We start from the raw sequence: 17,932 nt of genomic DNA on the forward strand, positions 1-17,932 counted from the left end.
GGGGAGGAGAGGAGGGAGGAGGAGGTCGCCGGAGAGGAGGAGGAGGAGGTCGCCGGAGAGTAGGAGGGTAGTATGGTGGAGGAGAGAAGGGAAGATGGACTGGAGGAGAGGAGGAGATGGAGTGGAGGAGAGGTGGAGTGGAGGAGAGGTGGAGTGGAGGAGAAGAATGAAGAGGTAAGGAGGAGAGGACCACGCCCAGCCATATATACGGCATAGTAATGGCGCACCGCGGGCAGGTGCGCCATTACTAACTTTTTTATTTTTTTAATTTATTTTGAATTTTGAAGGCGGGAAGATACTCATGGCGCACCATGGGCAGGTGCGCCGTTAGTATCTTTTTTTTTATTTTTTGACTTATTTGGAATTTAGAAGGCGGGAAGATAGTAATGGCGCACCATGGGTAGGTGCGCCATTAGTAAGTTTGAATTTTTTGAATTTTTTTGCCTCTCCAGATCTTAAAAGCCCCGTATCTTTTTTCTGTTAGGTTTTTGAGGATTTTGAAAATGTTTAACGGGGTTCCCCCAGTTAAATTCGGATGTAACTTTTCGAGTAGATGATTTTTCATATAAAAAACTTTTTCATCCGAGTTCGTACGCAAAAGTTATGCCCATTTTACAAATTCTAGAGAGATTTCGCAAATAAAGTCGAAATTCATATTTGTAAATTTTCACAACAACTAGACCACATATCACATGGGAAACTTATTTTCTTTTATTTTTTGACATTTCCATCATTTTTTATTTTTTTTTAAACTGAAAAGGCGGTCCACTTGGGGGTGCATTCGGTGGAAGTGGTGGCCAAGTTACTAATGGCGCATCATGGGAGTGGTCCGCCATTACTAGTTTAACTAGTAATGGCGCATCACTCCCATGATGCGCCATTAGTAGTTTTGAAAAAAATTAAAAAAAAATTACTAATGGCGCACCGTGGGTGTGGTGCGCCATTAGTATTTGGACACTAATGGTGGCGCACCACATGTCTGATGCGCCATTAGTGTCAATTCCATCTATAGCCCTTTTCCTAGTAGTGGATTGTCCGGATGCAGAGGCCCTAGCGGCTTTCAAACACAACATCTGCGACGAATGGCTAGCCCGGCACCTTGGTCAGGAAAAGCCGAAATCTATGGCAGCCCTCACGACACTCATGACCCGCTTTTGTGCGGGAGAAGACAGCTGGCTGGCTCGCAGTAATAACATATCAAAGAACCATGGTACTTCGGATACCAAGGACAGCAATAGCAGTTCACGTCGCAACAAACATAAGCGTCGCATTAACAGCGATAATACCGAGGATACAGCAGCCAATGCCGGATTCAAAGGCTCTAAAACCCGGTCAGCGGAAAAAGCCATTCAAACAAAGTACGCCGGGCCCGTCCAGCTTGGACCGTATACTCGATCGCTCGTGTCAAATACACGGCACCACAGACAAGCCAGCCAATCACACCAACAGGGATTGTTGGGAGTTCAAGCAGGCCGGCAAGTTAATTGCCGAAAACAAGGACAAGGGACCACATAGCGATGACGAGGAGGAGCCCCGGCAGCCACACACCGGAGGACAGAAGAGGTTTCCCCCACAAGTGCGGATGGTGAATATGATATACGCAACCCACATCCCCAAGAGGGAGCGGAAGCGTGCGCTCAGGGATGTATATGCGTTGGAGCCAGTCGCCCCAAAGTTCAATCTATGGTCCTCCTATCCGATCACTTTCGATCGCAGGGACCATCCCACTAGTATCCGTCATGGCGGATTCGCGGCACTGGTTCTGGACGCAATCATTGACAGATTTCACCTCACTCGAGTCCTTATGGATGGCGGCAGCAGTCTGAACCTGCTTTATCAGGACACAGTGCGCAAAATGGGTATAGACCCCTCAAGGATCAAACCCACAAAAACGGCCTTTAAGGGCGTCATTCCAGGCGTAGAGACCCATTGCACAGGCTCAATTACACTGGAAGTGGTCTTCGGATCCCCGGATAACTTCAGAAGCGAAGAGTTAATCTTTGATAAGTCCCGTTCCACAGTGGTTATCAAGCACTGCTCGGGCGAACCGCATTTGCGTGATTCAATGCGGTACCGCATTATGCATACCTCAAGCTCAAGATGCCAGGACCTCGCGGGGTTATTACAGTCAATGGAAACACAGAGCGCTCTCTCCGAACGGAGGAGCACACCGCGGCCCTCGCAGCAGAAGCGCAAAGCAGCCTCTCAAGGCAATCCACCAATTTGGCGTTTCAAGACCCGGACACCTTCAAGTGCGCTCGGAGCAATCGGCAACTAGACCGCCTGGCGCGATCTGAGCTCACGTAGCAATGCGGCCCCTACCCCAGTCCCATCCAAACGGCGAAACTCGTGCCATGCGTACATAATTACGCATTAAAAATACCATGGGCACAGGTGGGGAGGGGGGCACAACTGCGGCACGCCCCAAGACGCGGCTTAAACCACACTAGGGGCTTCCCGTTTGGTTATTTTTCTATTTTTCAGGACCTTAATCTCTGAAAACCCTGCCCAGCAGCACTATTGCTAAACACATGGTGCATCAACCAAGGAGGCAGAAAGCTACGTCACACCACGGAATTCCCAGGTGGATTACAATAACGAGCGAAATATTTGATTTAATACTATTCCTCAGCTTGCCCTTGGAAGGGACATAGTCCTACTCTTTGCTTATCGCACCATCTGTATCATTCTGCTTTAAATGCACCTTTTTGAATAAACAATGCATAACATTACGACTATTATTATGTTCTTGTTGCACATATATGTGTTCATTAATGACGCCTTGCAACCGTACACTTTGGTATGGCCAATACACCAGGGGCTTACGTACCCCACATTATGGTGTGAAAAGTTCGAACACTTTCACAAGTGCGGCACCCCGAACTTATAGCATTATATGCATCAGCTCTGAATCATGTCTTTGGTCAAATGTTGGGTTTGCCCGGCTCCTATGTTTTGGTACCTTACGTTCCGCTCTATCGGCTAAGGTAGCGCTAGGAGAACTACTGCGATTGTGCCCCGGTTCTGCTGGGCTAAGCACCTCAGTAGAGAAAGCTAAAACTGACTGTCATGATAAGGCGAGAGACTAGTCGCTGTTCGGCGAGGTTTTCGAGTCCCTAAAGACTTATGCCGCTTAGAGCGAGGGGCCGGCCCAGTCCGGCTTAAAGGCGTGTATCGCGCCCCGAATTCGGCTTTCCGAATACCAGGGGCTTCGCCGAAATTTAAAATTATAGAATTCTATGGCTAAGTGAGAGTGATAAAGCATTGTTAGTCCGGTTGCCTTATTCGTTGTGCTGAGCACCTCCCTCGAAGGACCCAAACATGGGAACAAGAGTGCTCAGGTTTATCCCGAACACCCCAGCACTCGTGGCATGGGGGCAGAAGCCGAGGACTAGCCATCTCTCAGATTGGATAAACAGCCAAACAGAAGGTAATATTTTAAATTCACACAAGCGTTGCATAGCGCATATGAAACAAGTTTTCATCATACAGGATCACACGAGCAAGTTTACTCAAATGTTACATCCTTTGAACATTCCTCCGCTACAAGACGGGCACCCTTCAGGACACCCTCATAATAAATTTCGGGGGTGCGATGCTCCTTGCCCTGCGGCGGCCCTTCCTTGATCAGCTTCACAGCGTCTAGCTTGGCCCACTGCACCTTCACGTGGGCGAAAACCCGGCGTGCACCTTCGATGCAGACGGACCGCTTAACGACCTCCAGCCATGGGCAGGCATCCACAAGCCGCCTCACCAGGCCGAAGTAGCTGTTCGGAAGGGCATCGCCAGGCCACAGCCGGACTATAAGGCCCTTCATGGCCTGTTCGGCCGCCTTGTGCAGCTCGACCAGCTGCTTTAGCTGGTCGCTCAGAGGCATCGGGTGTTCGGTCCCAGTATACTGAGACCAGAATAGCTTCTCCATTGAGCTTCCCTCCTCGGCCTGGTAAAACTGTGCGGCATCTGAGACGCTACGGGGAAAATCTGCGAATGCTCCTGGAGAGCTCCAAATTCGGGTAAGTAATCGGTAATTTACTTTTACATGCTTGCTCTGCATATAGAATGCCTTACCCACCGCTATCTTCTTCATTGTGTCGATCTCCTGGAGGGCCTTTTGGGCTTCGGCCTTGGCACTTTTTGCTCTCTCGAGGGTCACGGCAAGCTCAGACTCTCGCGTCTTCGAGTCAAGCTCCAACGCATCGTGCTTCGTCACGAGATCCTAGAGCTCTTGCTGCACCTCGCCCACCTGAGCCTCTTGCTTTTCTCGCTCGGTGCGCTCCTTGGCCGCTTTATCTTCGGCCTCGGACAGCGCTTGCTTTAGGGTCGCCACTTCGGTCGTGGCCCCTGGCAAATTCACGATGATCCTGTCATTTTGCAATCGCACTCTTTTTATACATATCCACGGACTAGGTACTACTTACCTTTGTTCTCCTCGAGCTGCCTCTTGGCAAGGCCGAGCTCGTCCTGGGACCCTTTAAGGTCCTGCTTCAGTACGGAGACCTCCGCAGTCAGTGCGGCGGACGCCAGCAGCAAAGCCTGCATATGCATATTGACATACTTATGTTAGACTCCTGCGATATTGTTTGATCTCTGTTTGGCTTTTCTTTGTGAACGCCGAACGGAGCATCAGGGGCTACTGTCTATGCGGTAATATTTTCCTATATTTTAAACACTTACCTCAAAGCCTGTTAGAAGGCTGGCACAGGCTTCAGTCAATCCGCTCTAGGCGGACTGAACCTTCTGGATCACCGCACTCATGATAGTACAATGCTCTTCGTCGATGGAAGTGCTGCAAAGCGCTTCCAGCAGATTGTCCGGCACCTCTGGATGGACAGAGGTCACCGGTACAGGCGTCTCGCCCCTCTTAGAAGGAGGCCGCCTACCCGAGTCCGGAACCACTGGAGGTTCCGGCGTGATGTTCGGCTGAGGGCCGAACTCGGAGCTCTCAGGGGCCTTGTCCCCTCGGCTCCCGGAGTCCGTGGGGCCGCCTTGAGGCGCCTCCGGGACTGTCTCCCCTCTACCCGGTGCCTCGTGAGACAGCACCTCGGTGTCGTCCGCAGGATGAGGGGAGGTGGCGATCGGGACTGAATCGCTATCCATATCCGACGAGCCCAGGGAGCCGTCCGATGATACATCAATACGGGCTCGGGGCGGCCTGCATAATCATATTTCGGCATTAGGTGAAGTAGTGCGACAAAGGAATACTATGAGTTACTCTGGTATCCGAATACTTATGACTTCCCCAGGGGCTTGGCCCTGGGCATCCACTCGTCTTCGTCGGCGGCGGCGGTGGTAGAGCTGTCCGGAAGGAGAGTCCTCCCCTTCTTGGACCCTTCGGCCTCCCCAGTTGGGGTGGCCTTCCTTTTCCTGTCTCCCCCGTCTGGAGGGGGAGCATCTTCTTCTGCCTCCTCGTCTTTGGGGGAGGATTGCGCCGTAGAGTCCTCGGATGGTGAGTCCGATGACGCTTGGCGTTCGGAACTCTTTCGGGTTCCCTTGGCTTTCTTGGTCTTCTCCGGCACCGTATAAGGAGCTAGAGTCGGCATCTTCATCAGAAGAGCGTCTCCTGGGCCTTCGGGCAAAGGAGCCGGACAGTCGATCTGTCCGGCCGTCTCCTGCCAGTCCTGTCAAAGGAACGGGAGTTTAGATCCCGTGTGGAGTGAATCTATGAAAAATAAGTATCCTGTAAGAGGTAAAGCTGCTTACCGCACTGGCTTGGCGCTTCGCGCTGAATCCGCGATCCTCAGTAATGGGAGGGGGGACCTCGGCGCTCTTGAATAGCACCCTCCAGGCATCTTCGTGAGTTGTATCGAAGAGCCTGTTCAGAGTTCGGTGCTGCGCCGGGTCAAACTCCCACAAGTTGAAGGCCCGTTGTTGGCACGGGAGGATCCGGCGGAGGAGCATGACCTGGACTACGTTGACAAGTTTGAGCTTCTTGTTCACCATGTTTTGAATACATGTTTGGAGTCCGGTCAGCTCTCCCGAACTACCCCAGGACAGGCCCTTCTCTTGCTAGGAGGTAAGCCATGTGGGGAACCCAGATCGGAACTCGGGGGTCGCTGCCCATGTAGGGTCACGCGGCTCGGTGATGTAGAACCACCCCAATTGCCACCCCTTTATGGTCTCCATGAAGGAGCCCTCGAGCCATGTGAAGTTGGGCATCTTGCCCACTATGGCGCCTCCGCGCTCCGCCTGGCGGCCGCTCACTACCTTCGGCTTGACATTGAAAGTCTTCAGCCATAAGCCGAAGTGGGGCTTGATGCGGAGGAAAGCCTCACACACGACGATAAATGCTGAGATGTTGAGGATGAAGTTCGGGGCTAGATCGTGGAAATCCAGGACGTAGTAGAACATGAGCCCCTGGACAAATGGATGGAGAGGAAATCCCAGTCCGCGGAGGAAATGGGTGAGGAACGCTATCCTCTCATGGGGCCTGGGGGTGGGGATGAGCTGCCCCTCCTCTGGGAGCTGGTGCGCGATGTCGTCGGGCAAGTATCCGGCTCTCCTCAACTTCTTGACATGTCCCTCCGTGACGGAGGAGACCATCCACCTGCCTCCCGCTCCGGACATGGTTGGAGAAGGTCGAGGTGGGAAATGCGAACTTGGGCGCTGGTGCTCGAGTGTGCGAAGGTGGATGAGCAAAGGAGGTAGAAGGCATGGATGAAAAGGTAAATCCTTATCCCTTTATATGGGCGAACGAAACTATGTGTCCCCACTAGCCTAGTAAAACTTGCTTCTCCTACAAGCGCCGTAATCGATGGCACGGTTGGGTTACCCACACCCGTATTGATGAGAATCCCGTGATAAGGGGACACGATCTCTGCTTTGACAAGACCTGTCAAAAAACTGCCTCACGTTATGTGCGGGGCTAGTTAAAGGAAACGGTTCGAATAATCACCGGGCTGTGACATAATGTCGTGTTGCCAAAACAAGTCAGCAAATTTGATTTGTGGAAATATTATTCTCTCTACGGTGGTATGTGGAACTTATTTTGCAGGGTCGGACACTATCCTTATATTCAAATTCTGATGTGGTATATTCGGAGGAGGAACCCGCCTTATAATGCCGAAGACAATACTGCGCGCCGAACTCATCGTCATTGAAAGCCTGGTTCAGGGGCTACTGTGGGAGTCCTGGATTAGGGGGTCTCCGGACAGCCGGACTATCTCCATTGGTCGGACTGTTAGACTATGAAGATACAGGATTGAAGACTTCGTCTCGTGTCCGAATGGGACTCTACTTGGAGTGGAAGGCAAGCTAGGCAATACAGATATGTGTATCTCCTCCTTTGTAACCAACCTTGTGTAACCCTAACCTCTCCGATGTCTATATAAACCGGAGGGTTTTAGTCCGTAGGGCAACATACAATCATACCATAGGCTAGCTTCTAGGGTTTAGCCTCTCCGATCTCGTGGTAGATCTACTCTTGTACTACCCATATCATCAATATTAATCAAGCAGGACGTAGGGTTTTACCTCCATCAAGAGGGCCCGAACTTGGGTAAAACATTGTGTCCCCTACCTCTTGTTACCATCCGCCTTAGATGCACAGTTCGGGACCCCCTATCCGAGATCCGCCGGTTTTGACACCGACAGTCATGCTTGTCGAGTCCTTAGGATACAACCTCATGTCTGTCCCAATGCTTTGCGATCTCGATATGGTTGTTGTCTTTGACAAGTACCGTTGTGTTGTGGTTATGGAAGCTGACAATTCCAAAGTCTTCGAAGGCTTTAGGAGAGGAGACCTGTATATTGTTGACTTCTCTACAGGACCACAACCAGCCGTGTGTCTACTTGCAAAAGCTTCAGAAGGTTGGCTCTGGCATCGACGACTTGGTCATGCAGGCATGAGGAATCTGCACACGCTTGCGAAGAAGAAGCATGTCATCGGCATCGAGAATGTCAAATTTCTCAAGGATCACCTATGTGGAGCATGTGAAGCTGGGAAGATGACAAAGGCTAAGCATCCAGCAAAGACTATCATGACCACCACTCGTCCATTTGAATTCCTTCACATGGATCTCTTCGGTCCTAACCATTATTCTGCAGTTTCAAATGATGCATCTCAATATGGCTTTGTTATTGTTGATGATTACTCTCGATGCACATGGGTGCACATTGTTACTTACAAACATGAAGTGCAGGAAGTCTTCAAACGATTTTCCTCAAGGGTTTCAACCAACTTTGGTGTGAAGATCAAGCATATTTAGGACAGTATAACCGAGCCTAAAGCGAGCTCTCTCACGCCCTCAGCATTTTCAGCCGTCAAATTCGTGTTAGATTAGTTTTTGGCCGTCAGATATTCCTCTAAGCGGCCGTTAACCGCGATCTGAGCTGGCTGTCCTAATAGGCCGCTATTCTGGAAACTTTTTCGAAGGCCTGTAGTTAATTGGGCTTCTACGTGCAGCCCATTTAGCTAGAAACTGATCCGACGCTCCGCTAGGAAAAACTATTCGGTCAAACAGGAGAAAACAAATCGGTGGGGCGCTCGATACAGGATGCCGGCGACGCGGGCTATCCAGCGTCCGCTGGTCTTCTCAGTGGATCGCGCCGAGGCGCTCAAGGAGATCCAAAGGAGTGCGGCATCTTCCCAGGTTTGAAGTTGGTGACGGAGGAGGAGGCGGCGGCGGCGATGGCGCGCAAGCCGTGCACGAGGCCACGGCGACTCCACAAAGACTGCTCCGCTCTCCCCGACCCTTGACCGCGTGCTCTCCGAGCTCCAACTCCTTTGCTCCACGAGCTCCAATTTTTCATCTGCTCTTAGAATCTATCATTATGATTTACGGTGTTCTTTCTACTCCAAAATGAATGCAGTTCTCGGATTCGAGGTGGGTTGTGCTTGGTGCCTGGATGGGTTGGTTATGTTCGATTGTAAGGTGGGTCATCAAAAGTATAAAGCAACATTAGTATTTTTCCAGTTCTTATGCAAAACTGTCACTATTGGAATTGTAAATTGAAAATTTTTCTCAATAGAATTTGCCTTTTGTGTCGACTGGATGCAAGAATGTTGTTTATTTAGCTCATAAAGTGTTTGCTTCATGTTCCTAAACTTGGCCATTAATAATAGTGCACACTCAGGACCTTGCCGTTAATGGTTGCCGCTGCTATAAAATTGAGATTCTCCGCATAATATTCTCCTCCCTGCATATACGTAGCACTGAATTTTTAGGTTGAGTAATTATTTATGAGAGAAAGATTAAAGCCCGAGTGTAGCCATTTTGATATATAGCAATCTTTGCATAAGCTCTGCCTGAAATCCAACTGATCAGTATGTTTTCTTCCCATTTTTGGAACCATTTGTAAGTTGATCCAGTTTGGAGAATATATCCTACGTGAGGAAGATGATGTTTCAAGTGCCAAATGAAGGCAATAACTAATAAGATGGCTTTTATTTTGATTGTATAGGTCAGCAAATGAGTTGGTGTGATCGCAGAAACAAATGCTGAAAAAGCACTCGAGGTTCTTACTTCTAAACAAGGCTCTAATGGTGCTTAATTCTGCAGATCTGATTTACCGTTGTTTGATATATTATTCTCTTTGCAAATGTTGTGAGATATGTGTGGCGTTAATCTTCTGCTGCCCTACGTTTTCCCTTTCCCTCTCTTTACCTACAAACATCTATATAAAAACTTAGACGTGGCATTTGAGAGTGTTTAAAAGACTGGCATCTACTTGGATGCATGATTGCGTATTACACCATGTTTATCCTGGTCATGTTCTCCTATTTTGAACTCCGGCCCTGAACTTGAATGCCAGAGTCCATCGCTACTTGCCGTCCCTAGGCGAGAGGTCGTCCAAGATGGCCGCCATGCCGGCTGTTTCTTCCCCTGCGGTGGCGGCCAAATGTGCTCCCCTTCTAGGTGAGATCTGCAGCGCCTCTCTGTGTCTCTCAAGCCCTAATCAATGTTGTGGCAGCAACGGCCACCACAGACGACATGCCATCCTCTCACTTCCAGGCAACGAGGTGCCGCCCCCAAAACAAATCCATATGCGAGCAGATCGTCTCAGTGCTGCCTCCACCTGAGCGACACCTACAAATTCGTTCAAGGCCCCATCTGGTTGTTATATTGGGAAGAGAAAAAAACATAGCCTACAGGTTCGACTCTTAAATTCAATGGTTCATCTTCATATTTCTAATAGGGTGGATTGACACTATTATTTTGCAACATTTATGGAAGTAAGTCAAAACTATCCTCGTGTGTGATTCTCTGCATAATATTCTCCCTGCATATATGTAGCACTAATTTGTAGGTCGAGCAAATCATATACTAGAGAGAGATTAAATCCTGAGTTTATTCATGTTCCGGGATAGCGATCTTTGCATAAGCACTGCTTGAAAGCCAGTTGATCAGTATATTCTCTTGCTATACCATCGTTGATTAGTATACTTTGTTTGATAATATTTTCCTTTCTATGATGAGACATGTAGATATGTCAACGTGATGTTTAGCATTGCAAACTGAACTTCATATTTATATCTTTTATTTGTAGTGGACTGTATTACAATTAAGTCTTAACAACCTGAACATGATAGCGACGACATATTCTTTGCTCTCTCCCTGTGGTGGAATCCAAGTGAACTTCTAGGGCACTTGTAGGTGAGGGAGATGATGGCAGGCTTTTGTTCCCCTTCTATTTAGCCTTTTTTTCTCCAGGAACGGCATCAATACCACATACCCACAATCTGCTCTGGTTTGGAGGTGGGCCCTATATCAGCATTTTGCTGCCCTATACATTGTTTGATTTTGTTCGACCAATTCCTTTTTCCCTATTTTCCTTGATTAATCATCATGCATTTGGTTATGGATATGTGTGGGCATCTACAATTAAGAAGCAGTCTCGCTTCTTGGTTGTGGAATTGTTCTCGCTAGTAAGCATGCACGTGCATTGCACGTCTGAAACAAAATAAGTTCACATGGTACAATATTAAAATAATATTTATCCAAAATTTTAGATCGCTACAAAATGTTGTCAAGTCACTCAAATTGTATTTCTAAAAGTGTGACATATTTGTGATCGAAGGCACATATCATAATCTATAATAAAAAACATATATTCTGAATCTAATTTTTATTTTAGCAATGTCCATATTGTCACTATGACTATCTCGTGCATACTGGCACATCGACTAAGACAAAAATAAGAAAACATTGGTGATATGAGGCAAAATGTAATATGTGACTATAGTAACTTATACAAAAGTTTAGATCCATATAGTGAGATGGAATGTCTCTGAATAGTTGGACTTCGTGGCGCGCTAGTATCCCTACACACATATTAAATCAGTCAACATTCATGTATTCATCATTGTCTCGTATGTTTTTTACTTGTCTCAACTTTAAACTAATAGGATAAAGATTAGACCTTTTCACCCATTCACTAATGTAAAATCAGAATTCTCTCAGTTATAATGACATTAGAGTAGTAATTTATTGGAATTCAAAATTAACTAAAAAAATATGTCTCACTCTAGTAGAGCGACATCATCATCCATACTGATAAAAAAGCAAATTTCATCCAATAAGTCATCATTTGTTGGATTGAGAGACGTTGAAAGGGTAAATGATTGCGAGATGAGCTCAATTTCTGATGATGTATTTGATGTTTTGAGGTTCTCAGAGGGTCTATCCAAGAATCATACAATCCATGTGATTTGTGGCACCCTGAACGTCATCTTTCATGTCTCGATTTCTTATATCATCATCATCATCATTCAATTCCGAGTCCGCTAAAGTGACAACTAATTTTGTTCTAAAATCTGTCATATAATCCTATTAAAATAATATCAGAGTTAAATAATGATACAACATAGAATAAATATAATAATAAACAACGGAAAAATACTTGTAGAGTGTCAGACAAAATATCTCTTGTGAAGTATTCCATAAAATATACCATCCACATACCACAAGATGATCTGCATGATTAGTAAACTTAAATCTACTCAATTTTTTTTCATCAATTCTATTGATATTTGTATTAAAATACTTTTAAAATCATCAAATGATCATGACTGTAATAAGCTGTGATGAAAAAAAAATCTCACCCACGCAGGTGAATTGGACATGCCCTATAATAAATAATCGATGATAATTCTTTTTCGAAAATGTTAACGCCCAGACGTGTGGGCATTAGTCAACTCGTCCACACGCCTCCATCACCGTCCAGTAACTTCTGCACGAATGTTGGTATGAATTAGCTGATTTTGTGTGCCACGTAGGACAACTCGCGTGTGTGGTGTGTGAGAGAGGTCGCCCACACATCCGTTTTACCACACGGAGGGGCCGATGTGTGGGCGTTTAGCAGTTCGCCCACACACCAGTTTTTCAATCACGCACAAGGGCTGGTGTGTGGGCATTTGCCATCTCGCCCACACACCCGCCTCCTCTCCCACACCCAAGCTGCCAGTTGCCATGCGTTTTGCAGTGTACATGGCAACTGCCCTAGTATGATTGCAAGCAGATGGCATCTCTCTCTTTTTTTTACCCGAACATGTCAGTTGCCATATGTTTTGCATGGTACATGGCAAACTGCCCTAACGTGCACGTAAGCAGATGGAAACTCTTTCTTTTTAAATGGCAACTGCCCTAGCGTGCTTGTGAGCACATGGCAACTCTCTCTTTTACCCGAACATGTTTTTTGCCATGCCTTCTTTTGTAGCGCTACATGGCAACTGCCTAGTGTTAGTAGGTGGCAACTCCTAAAGTTTTGAAATCATGGCAACTGCAGTAGACCAGACCACACATGACAACAGCTGTAGTTATCCAAAAAATGGCAATCTGGAACTTTGACCTGAGATGGCAACTGCAGTTGAGCAAACATGGCAACTGTAGTTGTCCGACATGGCAACCGTAGTTCAGCGACATGGAAACTGCACTTAAACGAACATGACGAGGGTCCGGCCCATGGCAACTGCGGGGCGCGCAGTAAAGTGTCACGTGGGGCGTGCGGGACCATGAGGTACGAGGCCTGACGTACCGGGCGTATGTGTGTTATCTATTTTGCCCACACGCACGCGTGTAAGAGGGACCGGGAGAAAAAAAAGAGGCGTGTGGGCGCTAATTGTTTTGCCCACACACAAACGTGTGAGCTGGTCCTCTTAGGCACCACACAAAACATGTGGGCAGATTTCTTAACGCCCACACGTGTGGCAGTTATTGACGCCCTTCTTTTTTTATGGACAATGCCGCACCCACTCACAATCCCTCCCTGGTCACTGCCTAATAGAAGTATTATTAGTAAGAAGTAGTAGTATTAAAAAAACTCAGTCAGCTAAAAAAACTCAGTCAACCTTCCTCAGTCCCCTCACATTTCTTATCTTCCCCATTCTTCCCTTCCTACCTCCTCCTCTGTTGCCACACGCTAGATCCCCCATCCACAGCCGGCACTCTCTGGTGGGCGCCCCTCCCATTCGTCACCATTGTCGGCGGACACATAGGCCCATGCTCTTCCCTGCCCCGCCCCTTCTTCATATCCGATCCCCGAAGTGCTCGAGGAGGCGCTCGAGCTCGGCATGCTCGCCGGCGACACCGGGGCCCTCCCTCCTCCTGATGCACTCTCCGTCGCCGCCATGAGCGTCTCCACCTTCTCCCGCGCGCCGTGAATCCTCCCTCCCCCCTGCTCGAGACGCCATCAAGGTCCGGTTCCAACTCTTCTTCTCCCCTCGATCCGGATGCTCTGCTCTCCGACACCATCTTTTTGCTTGTTCGATTCAGTCTGGAGCAGGAGCAGCTGCTGCTCGCGACCTCTAGTTCCTTCTTTCCATGGATGTGCTGCTGCTCGGGGCCCTCCCTATGCTTCTCCTCGCTCGTACGGGTCCAGGTTAGTCTCTCCGACCCCGCCGCCTGCTCGTCCCCGTAAAATCGGTGCGTAGCCTCACTGTGTGCAATGTTCATCGCCTAGGGTTAGCTGCTCAGGGGACATGGTGTGTTCCGTGTGGCGCTGCCTTCGCGGCAGCCGCCGTTGTTGTGTCTCGTGTGTCGCGGCAGCCAATGGGTCGGGAAGGTCTGAGACTGGAGGTCCCTGCTCGCCAACTCACAGACGGTTGTTCTCCGACCAGTTAAAAATGAGTAAGCTTTCTTCCAAGCCTATGATTTTCCTTTCATCCTCTTAGTTGGTGCCTTTGTTGATGATGCAGCCCTGAATGGTTCAGATTTTTTGAAGGAGAAGGAGGTGCGAAAGGGGATGGGAGCAACAAGTCTAAATCGAAGAGTATGTTTTGATTCTGAGATGCATTGTACAGTATTTTTATTGTTCTAAGAAATCCATGTAGTTGTCTATGGAGCATTTCCTTGAAGTGATGGTTGGGTATATTTGTTTACTAATTCAAACTTCCAGATTACCTTAGTCGGCAACTCCAAATATTTCTTAGATGTCTTACCGCAAGCATTGTACTGCAAAAATATATATACTAAACCGGTTCATGATAGATCAACCAAATCTCGTTGATGCTCTCACCTATTAGGATATGTACATGAAAAGAAGGATATGCTAAATCTGCTTAGTCCCAACAAACAATCATTCAAATGCACCATTTTACGCTCTGGAAGCAGGAAGTGCAACTTCTTTAGTCTTTAGAATTAGAATGGATCAGGTGTACTCCAGATGTTTTCAGTTTTAAATAATTATGCACACAAGAGTGCATTGCGAAATAGCAATAAAAAGTTGGATTTTGACTGGTACCGAAAAGGATTAGACCTCCGTAGAAACAATTCGCTGCTGCTGACTCAGACAGAGTTGTGCTGCACCACGTTGATCTCGTCGTCATCGAAGTCGTTGATGGACATGCCCATATCTTGCCGCCTGCATGGCATGTGTAGTGACCATATGGACATGAAGCTGATCCTATTGCTCAAAGGATACATATTATCTTTATGTGTTTCCTGAACTGGTCGGATTAGCAGTGATGTTTGCATCTCCTCCCTCTTCCTACTCGACCACCACTTTCTTCTAGGAACTGATAGCATGTCCTGCCATGAGGAATTTGAAGCGGTCAGAAGACATAAGAGCCGGGTCCTAAACTATGTTAAGGCCATGCTGATGTGTAAGAGTTTGCGGGTGACATCCTCCATGGCAATCATATTCCCTCCAACATCCTTCAGGCCATGGCGACCAGGTAATGCTAACAGCTCAGTTGGATAAAGGTTCCTTATGTTTTGCGATTTAGTTGAGTTGGGTTACTCTATTGTGTGCCTCACGTCGGGGTTGAGTAGAGTTAATCTTGCCTATGCTAGTGCTAGCCTGCTGGATTTGGGTGATATCCAAAGATACATTTAAACTTGCAAACAAATTTCCTTAGAGGGGAATTATAACATGCAAGCACTATAAGTTCAGTGTATTATTATTAGTACTGCATAGCAAATTAGCAATCCAGTTCATTCATAAATAAGATTTCAACACACCATTGGTATAAAATATGGTACATAGTTCCGAGGTCTACATGCCTCGCCTGATCCTGAATTTGACCCATAAATATATTTCAGAGACACAACTGTAAATATATTAAGTAAGAGCAGAGGTGACTGTTGCTGCTGTTTTGCCGGCAAGAGGGCATGCATCTGTGCATACAGCAGCCACGGACTAAGCATTCCTTCACCAGTAGTAAGGTGTTCTTACCCTTGCATTCTTTGTCCCCAAATAAGAAATAAGAGGACTCTGTCTCCTGCCGCCATAGGGGGTCATCTGCCCATGTGATTCTCCACCGCATTATGGTCTTATCAAACGATGGTGAAGTCGGACTAATAACTAACCATAGTGGTGAGGTCTTTGCGGTGCATTCCTGGGCCTAGCGAGTCGAGCACCTGGATACACTGCACCTTGGTATTTTTAACTGCTAGGTACCAATAAAGTCTTCAATGTTTATTCATGCAACAGCTAGAACGAATATCTGAAAATAGGCATTTTTTTAGTTTAGGTCCCATCTATACAAACATCCGTCCTCGATTGAATTAATAGTAATATGTACGGAACTGAGGCTCACCATATCATGTTCCAAATAAGTTGTAGCTCTCTTTAATACCCATCTTGGTGCGTCATCCTGTATAGAGCTAAATTCCTTATCTTAGAGATGCATGCATTCTCTAAGAACAAAATTCATGTATTCATCAGTATTTGCTATGGGAGTATTGCGTCCAAGTTGGTACGATTCAAAAGCTACATCTTGATGCGTCATCATGTATGAATCATTTGTCTGGTCATTGCCCAGGATAGAAAATCATAAGATTAGTAGAGCATAACAATGTAGGTATTGTAGTAGACGTAGGATCGACAAAAGTAATTTGCAGGTTTTTAGTGTTTTGAGTACCATGTTCAACAGAGCCTCTCTTATCATTATCCGGCGTATTTTTCAAGTTGATTTGAGCCAGTAAAAGGCTGCATACCTGAACAAAGGAAAGAGAACCCGAATGTACGGTCAAATAAACATTGTCGACACAGTTGCAACATAATTAAGGTCCTGTTCGGTACCACTCCGCTCCACAACTCCAGGAGCGGAGTTGGCGGAGCTGCAGTTCAAAACGACCGAGCTGCACTTCCCCCGCTCCGCAGATTCCGGGAGCGGGCGACTACCGAACAGGGCCTAAATCGACGAACTAACCATCTTCAATTGTGCAACATGGGTCACGTATTCTGCTGAGTTGGGGTACCTTAACCCCTGAAATTTGGACGTTAGGCCCTGCATTCATCATTTTTCAACATAGAAAACCTTTAATGAGATGTGAAACGAACGGCTTATAGCATTCTGCTGTGCAACTATTTATTTTTTAGAACTCTGTTGTCAAAATTCTAATCCTGACTAATGTTGCAACAGGTCAAAGAAGTCGAACCTGAAGAAGTGCAGGGAAGAATTATGGTTGCGTGTGGCTGGCTGGTTCAGGGGAATTTCAGGGCGGGCGCGGCGGCACGGGTGCCGGAGCAGGCTCCTAGGCACTGGCGATCTGTCGGACGGATATTAGAAACGAAGGTGAGGTTGTATCTTGTTAGGTGGGTCTTCATTGGCCGTCGAAATCATACCTGGCCAATCTGATGGGGCTGCCTACTGCTCCAGAACTCATGCAGATGATGCATAATAATCTTGTTGTAGCCTGGCCGATCCGTGAATATTTGATTGTAGGTGAAGGAGGAGCGGCCGCCCACTCGACGGTGCGGTGTAGGGCGGCGAGGGAGGCCGGCAGGGAGGCCTCAATGCGGTGCAGGACGGCGAGGGAACCGTCCAGCGAGGCGACGATGCGATGCAGGGATCCAGGCCGCCGTGCAGGGAGGCGACATGACTGCTGAGCTTCGTCTGGGGCGGTGGCGAGGAAAGGCAGGGAGTGGGGCCAGGGACACGATTAGGTCCGATTTCCTTTTTTTGCGAGTTGGTTAGATGGTTAGATTAGCGTGATTTGAGGGGCTGCGGATGCGGGACGGAGAGTTTCATATTTTCCTCTTGTGGAGTATGGTCAGTCTATTGAAACTGCTAAGCGCACACCAGATCTTGAATAAATTAATGATGACTGTTGGATTGGGTCGTGTGGGCTTCATCCTGTGGTGCTGATGTGTCTGTGTACGTTTTGCGGGGTGCACGTAACAAAGTTCTTGTTTGATTGTTTAATAGTAGTGAAGATTAGTTTGGAAGAACATCTCTTGGCCGTAATTTAATCATTCGACCACCTATTACAATCTGAATCCAATGGGACTCCATACTTTGGCATTCAATCTTCTTACATAAGATCTGGTGCAGGCATCATCTGCTGAGGCTTTGCATTCCCTATCAATGAGTACATCCGGTGTCAAGCATTTGCTCCGCTCCGGTAACACATGTCGCTCACTCCACGATCTAATAGTTTTGTATTTTGTGGAGCCAATTAAACCTCCATGTTCAGTTATAGTTGTAAAATAGTAGTGCATGGTTCAGTTGTATGAGCATATCACATTGACCTCTCCCTAGAAGCAAGCACAT

At 47.4% G+C, this 17,932-nt stretch overlaps 1 protein-coding gene and 1 long non-coding RNA gene across 12 annotated transcripts; one reads left to right on the forward strand and one right to left on the reverse strand.

Moving 5' to 3' along the window:
- Positions 1 to 13,302: 13,302 nt before the first annotated feature.
- LOC119270280 lies at positions 13,303 to 17,584 on the forward strand. Of its 11 annotated transcripts, none has more exons than XR_005134028.1 (6): positions 13,305 to 13,815; positions 13,897 to 14,037; positions 14,132 to 14,205; positions 14,948 to 15,109; positions 16,802 to 16,954; positions 17,105 to 17,513. XR_005134028.1 is itself a non-coding variant. In XM_037552276.1 (6 exons), the coding sequence occupies exons 2-6, from the start codon at positions 13,758 to 13,760 to the stop codon at positions 17,354 to 17,356; spliced, it is 678 nt and encodes a 225-aa protein (XP_037408173.1). In that variant the 5' UTR covers positions 13,305 to 13,631; positions 13,710 to 13,757; the 3' UTR covers positions 17,357 to 17,513. The 11 variants fall into 11 exon arrangements, 7 of the variants coding, with proteins under 7 accessions (XP_037408175.1, XP_037408177.1, XP_037408176.1 ...); XM_037552276.1 differs by lacking the exon at positions 14,948 to 15,109 and having other exon boundaries at positions 13,305 to 13,631; positions 13,710 to 13,815; XR_005134026.1 differs by having other exon boundaries at positions 13,306 to 13,815; positions 13,897 to 14,063; positions 14,147 to 14,205.
- LOC119270281 lies at positions 16,087 to 16,792 on the reverse strand. Its single transcript, XR_005134030.1, has 3 exons — positions 16,589 to 16,792; positions 16,298 to 16,373; positions 16,087 to 16,183 (listed from the first exon to the last, which is right to left on the reverse strand). It is a non-coding gene; the product is annotated as an uncharacterized LOC119270281 (long non-coding RNA).
- Positions 17,585 to 17,932: the final 348 nt, after the last annotated feature.

The sequence above is a fragment of the Triticum dicoccoides genome, chromosome 3A (genome assembly GCF_002162155.2).
Source record: "Triticum dicoccoides isolate Atlit2015 ecotype Zavitan chromosome 3A, WEW_v2.0, whole genome shotgun sequence".
Classification (NCBI taxonomy): domain Eukaryota; kingdom Viridiplantae; phylum Streptophyta; class Magnoliopsida; order Poales; family Poaceae; genus Triticum; species Triticum dicoccoides.

Bases quoted from the DNA above. Each gene is read 5' to 3' on its own strand.
- LOC119270280 (XM_037552273.1), top strand. From the start codon at position 13,667: ATGCTCTGCTCTCCGACACCATCTTTTTGCTTGTTCGATTCAGTCTGG. The intron at 13,816-13,896 runs GTTAGTCTCTCC...TTCATCGCCTAG, and splicing joins CCTCGCTCGTACGGGTCCAG to GGTTAGCTGCTCAGGGGACA. The intron at 14,206-16,801 runs GTATGTTTTGAT...ATGTTGCAACAG, and splicing joins CAACAAGTCTAAATCGAAGA to GTCAAAGAAGTCGAACCTGA.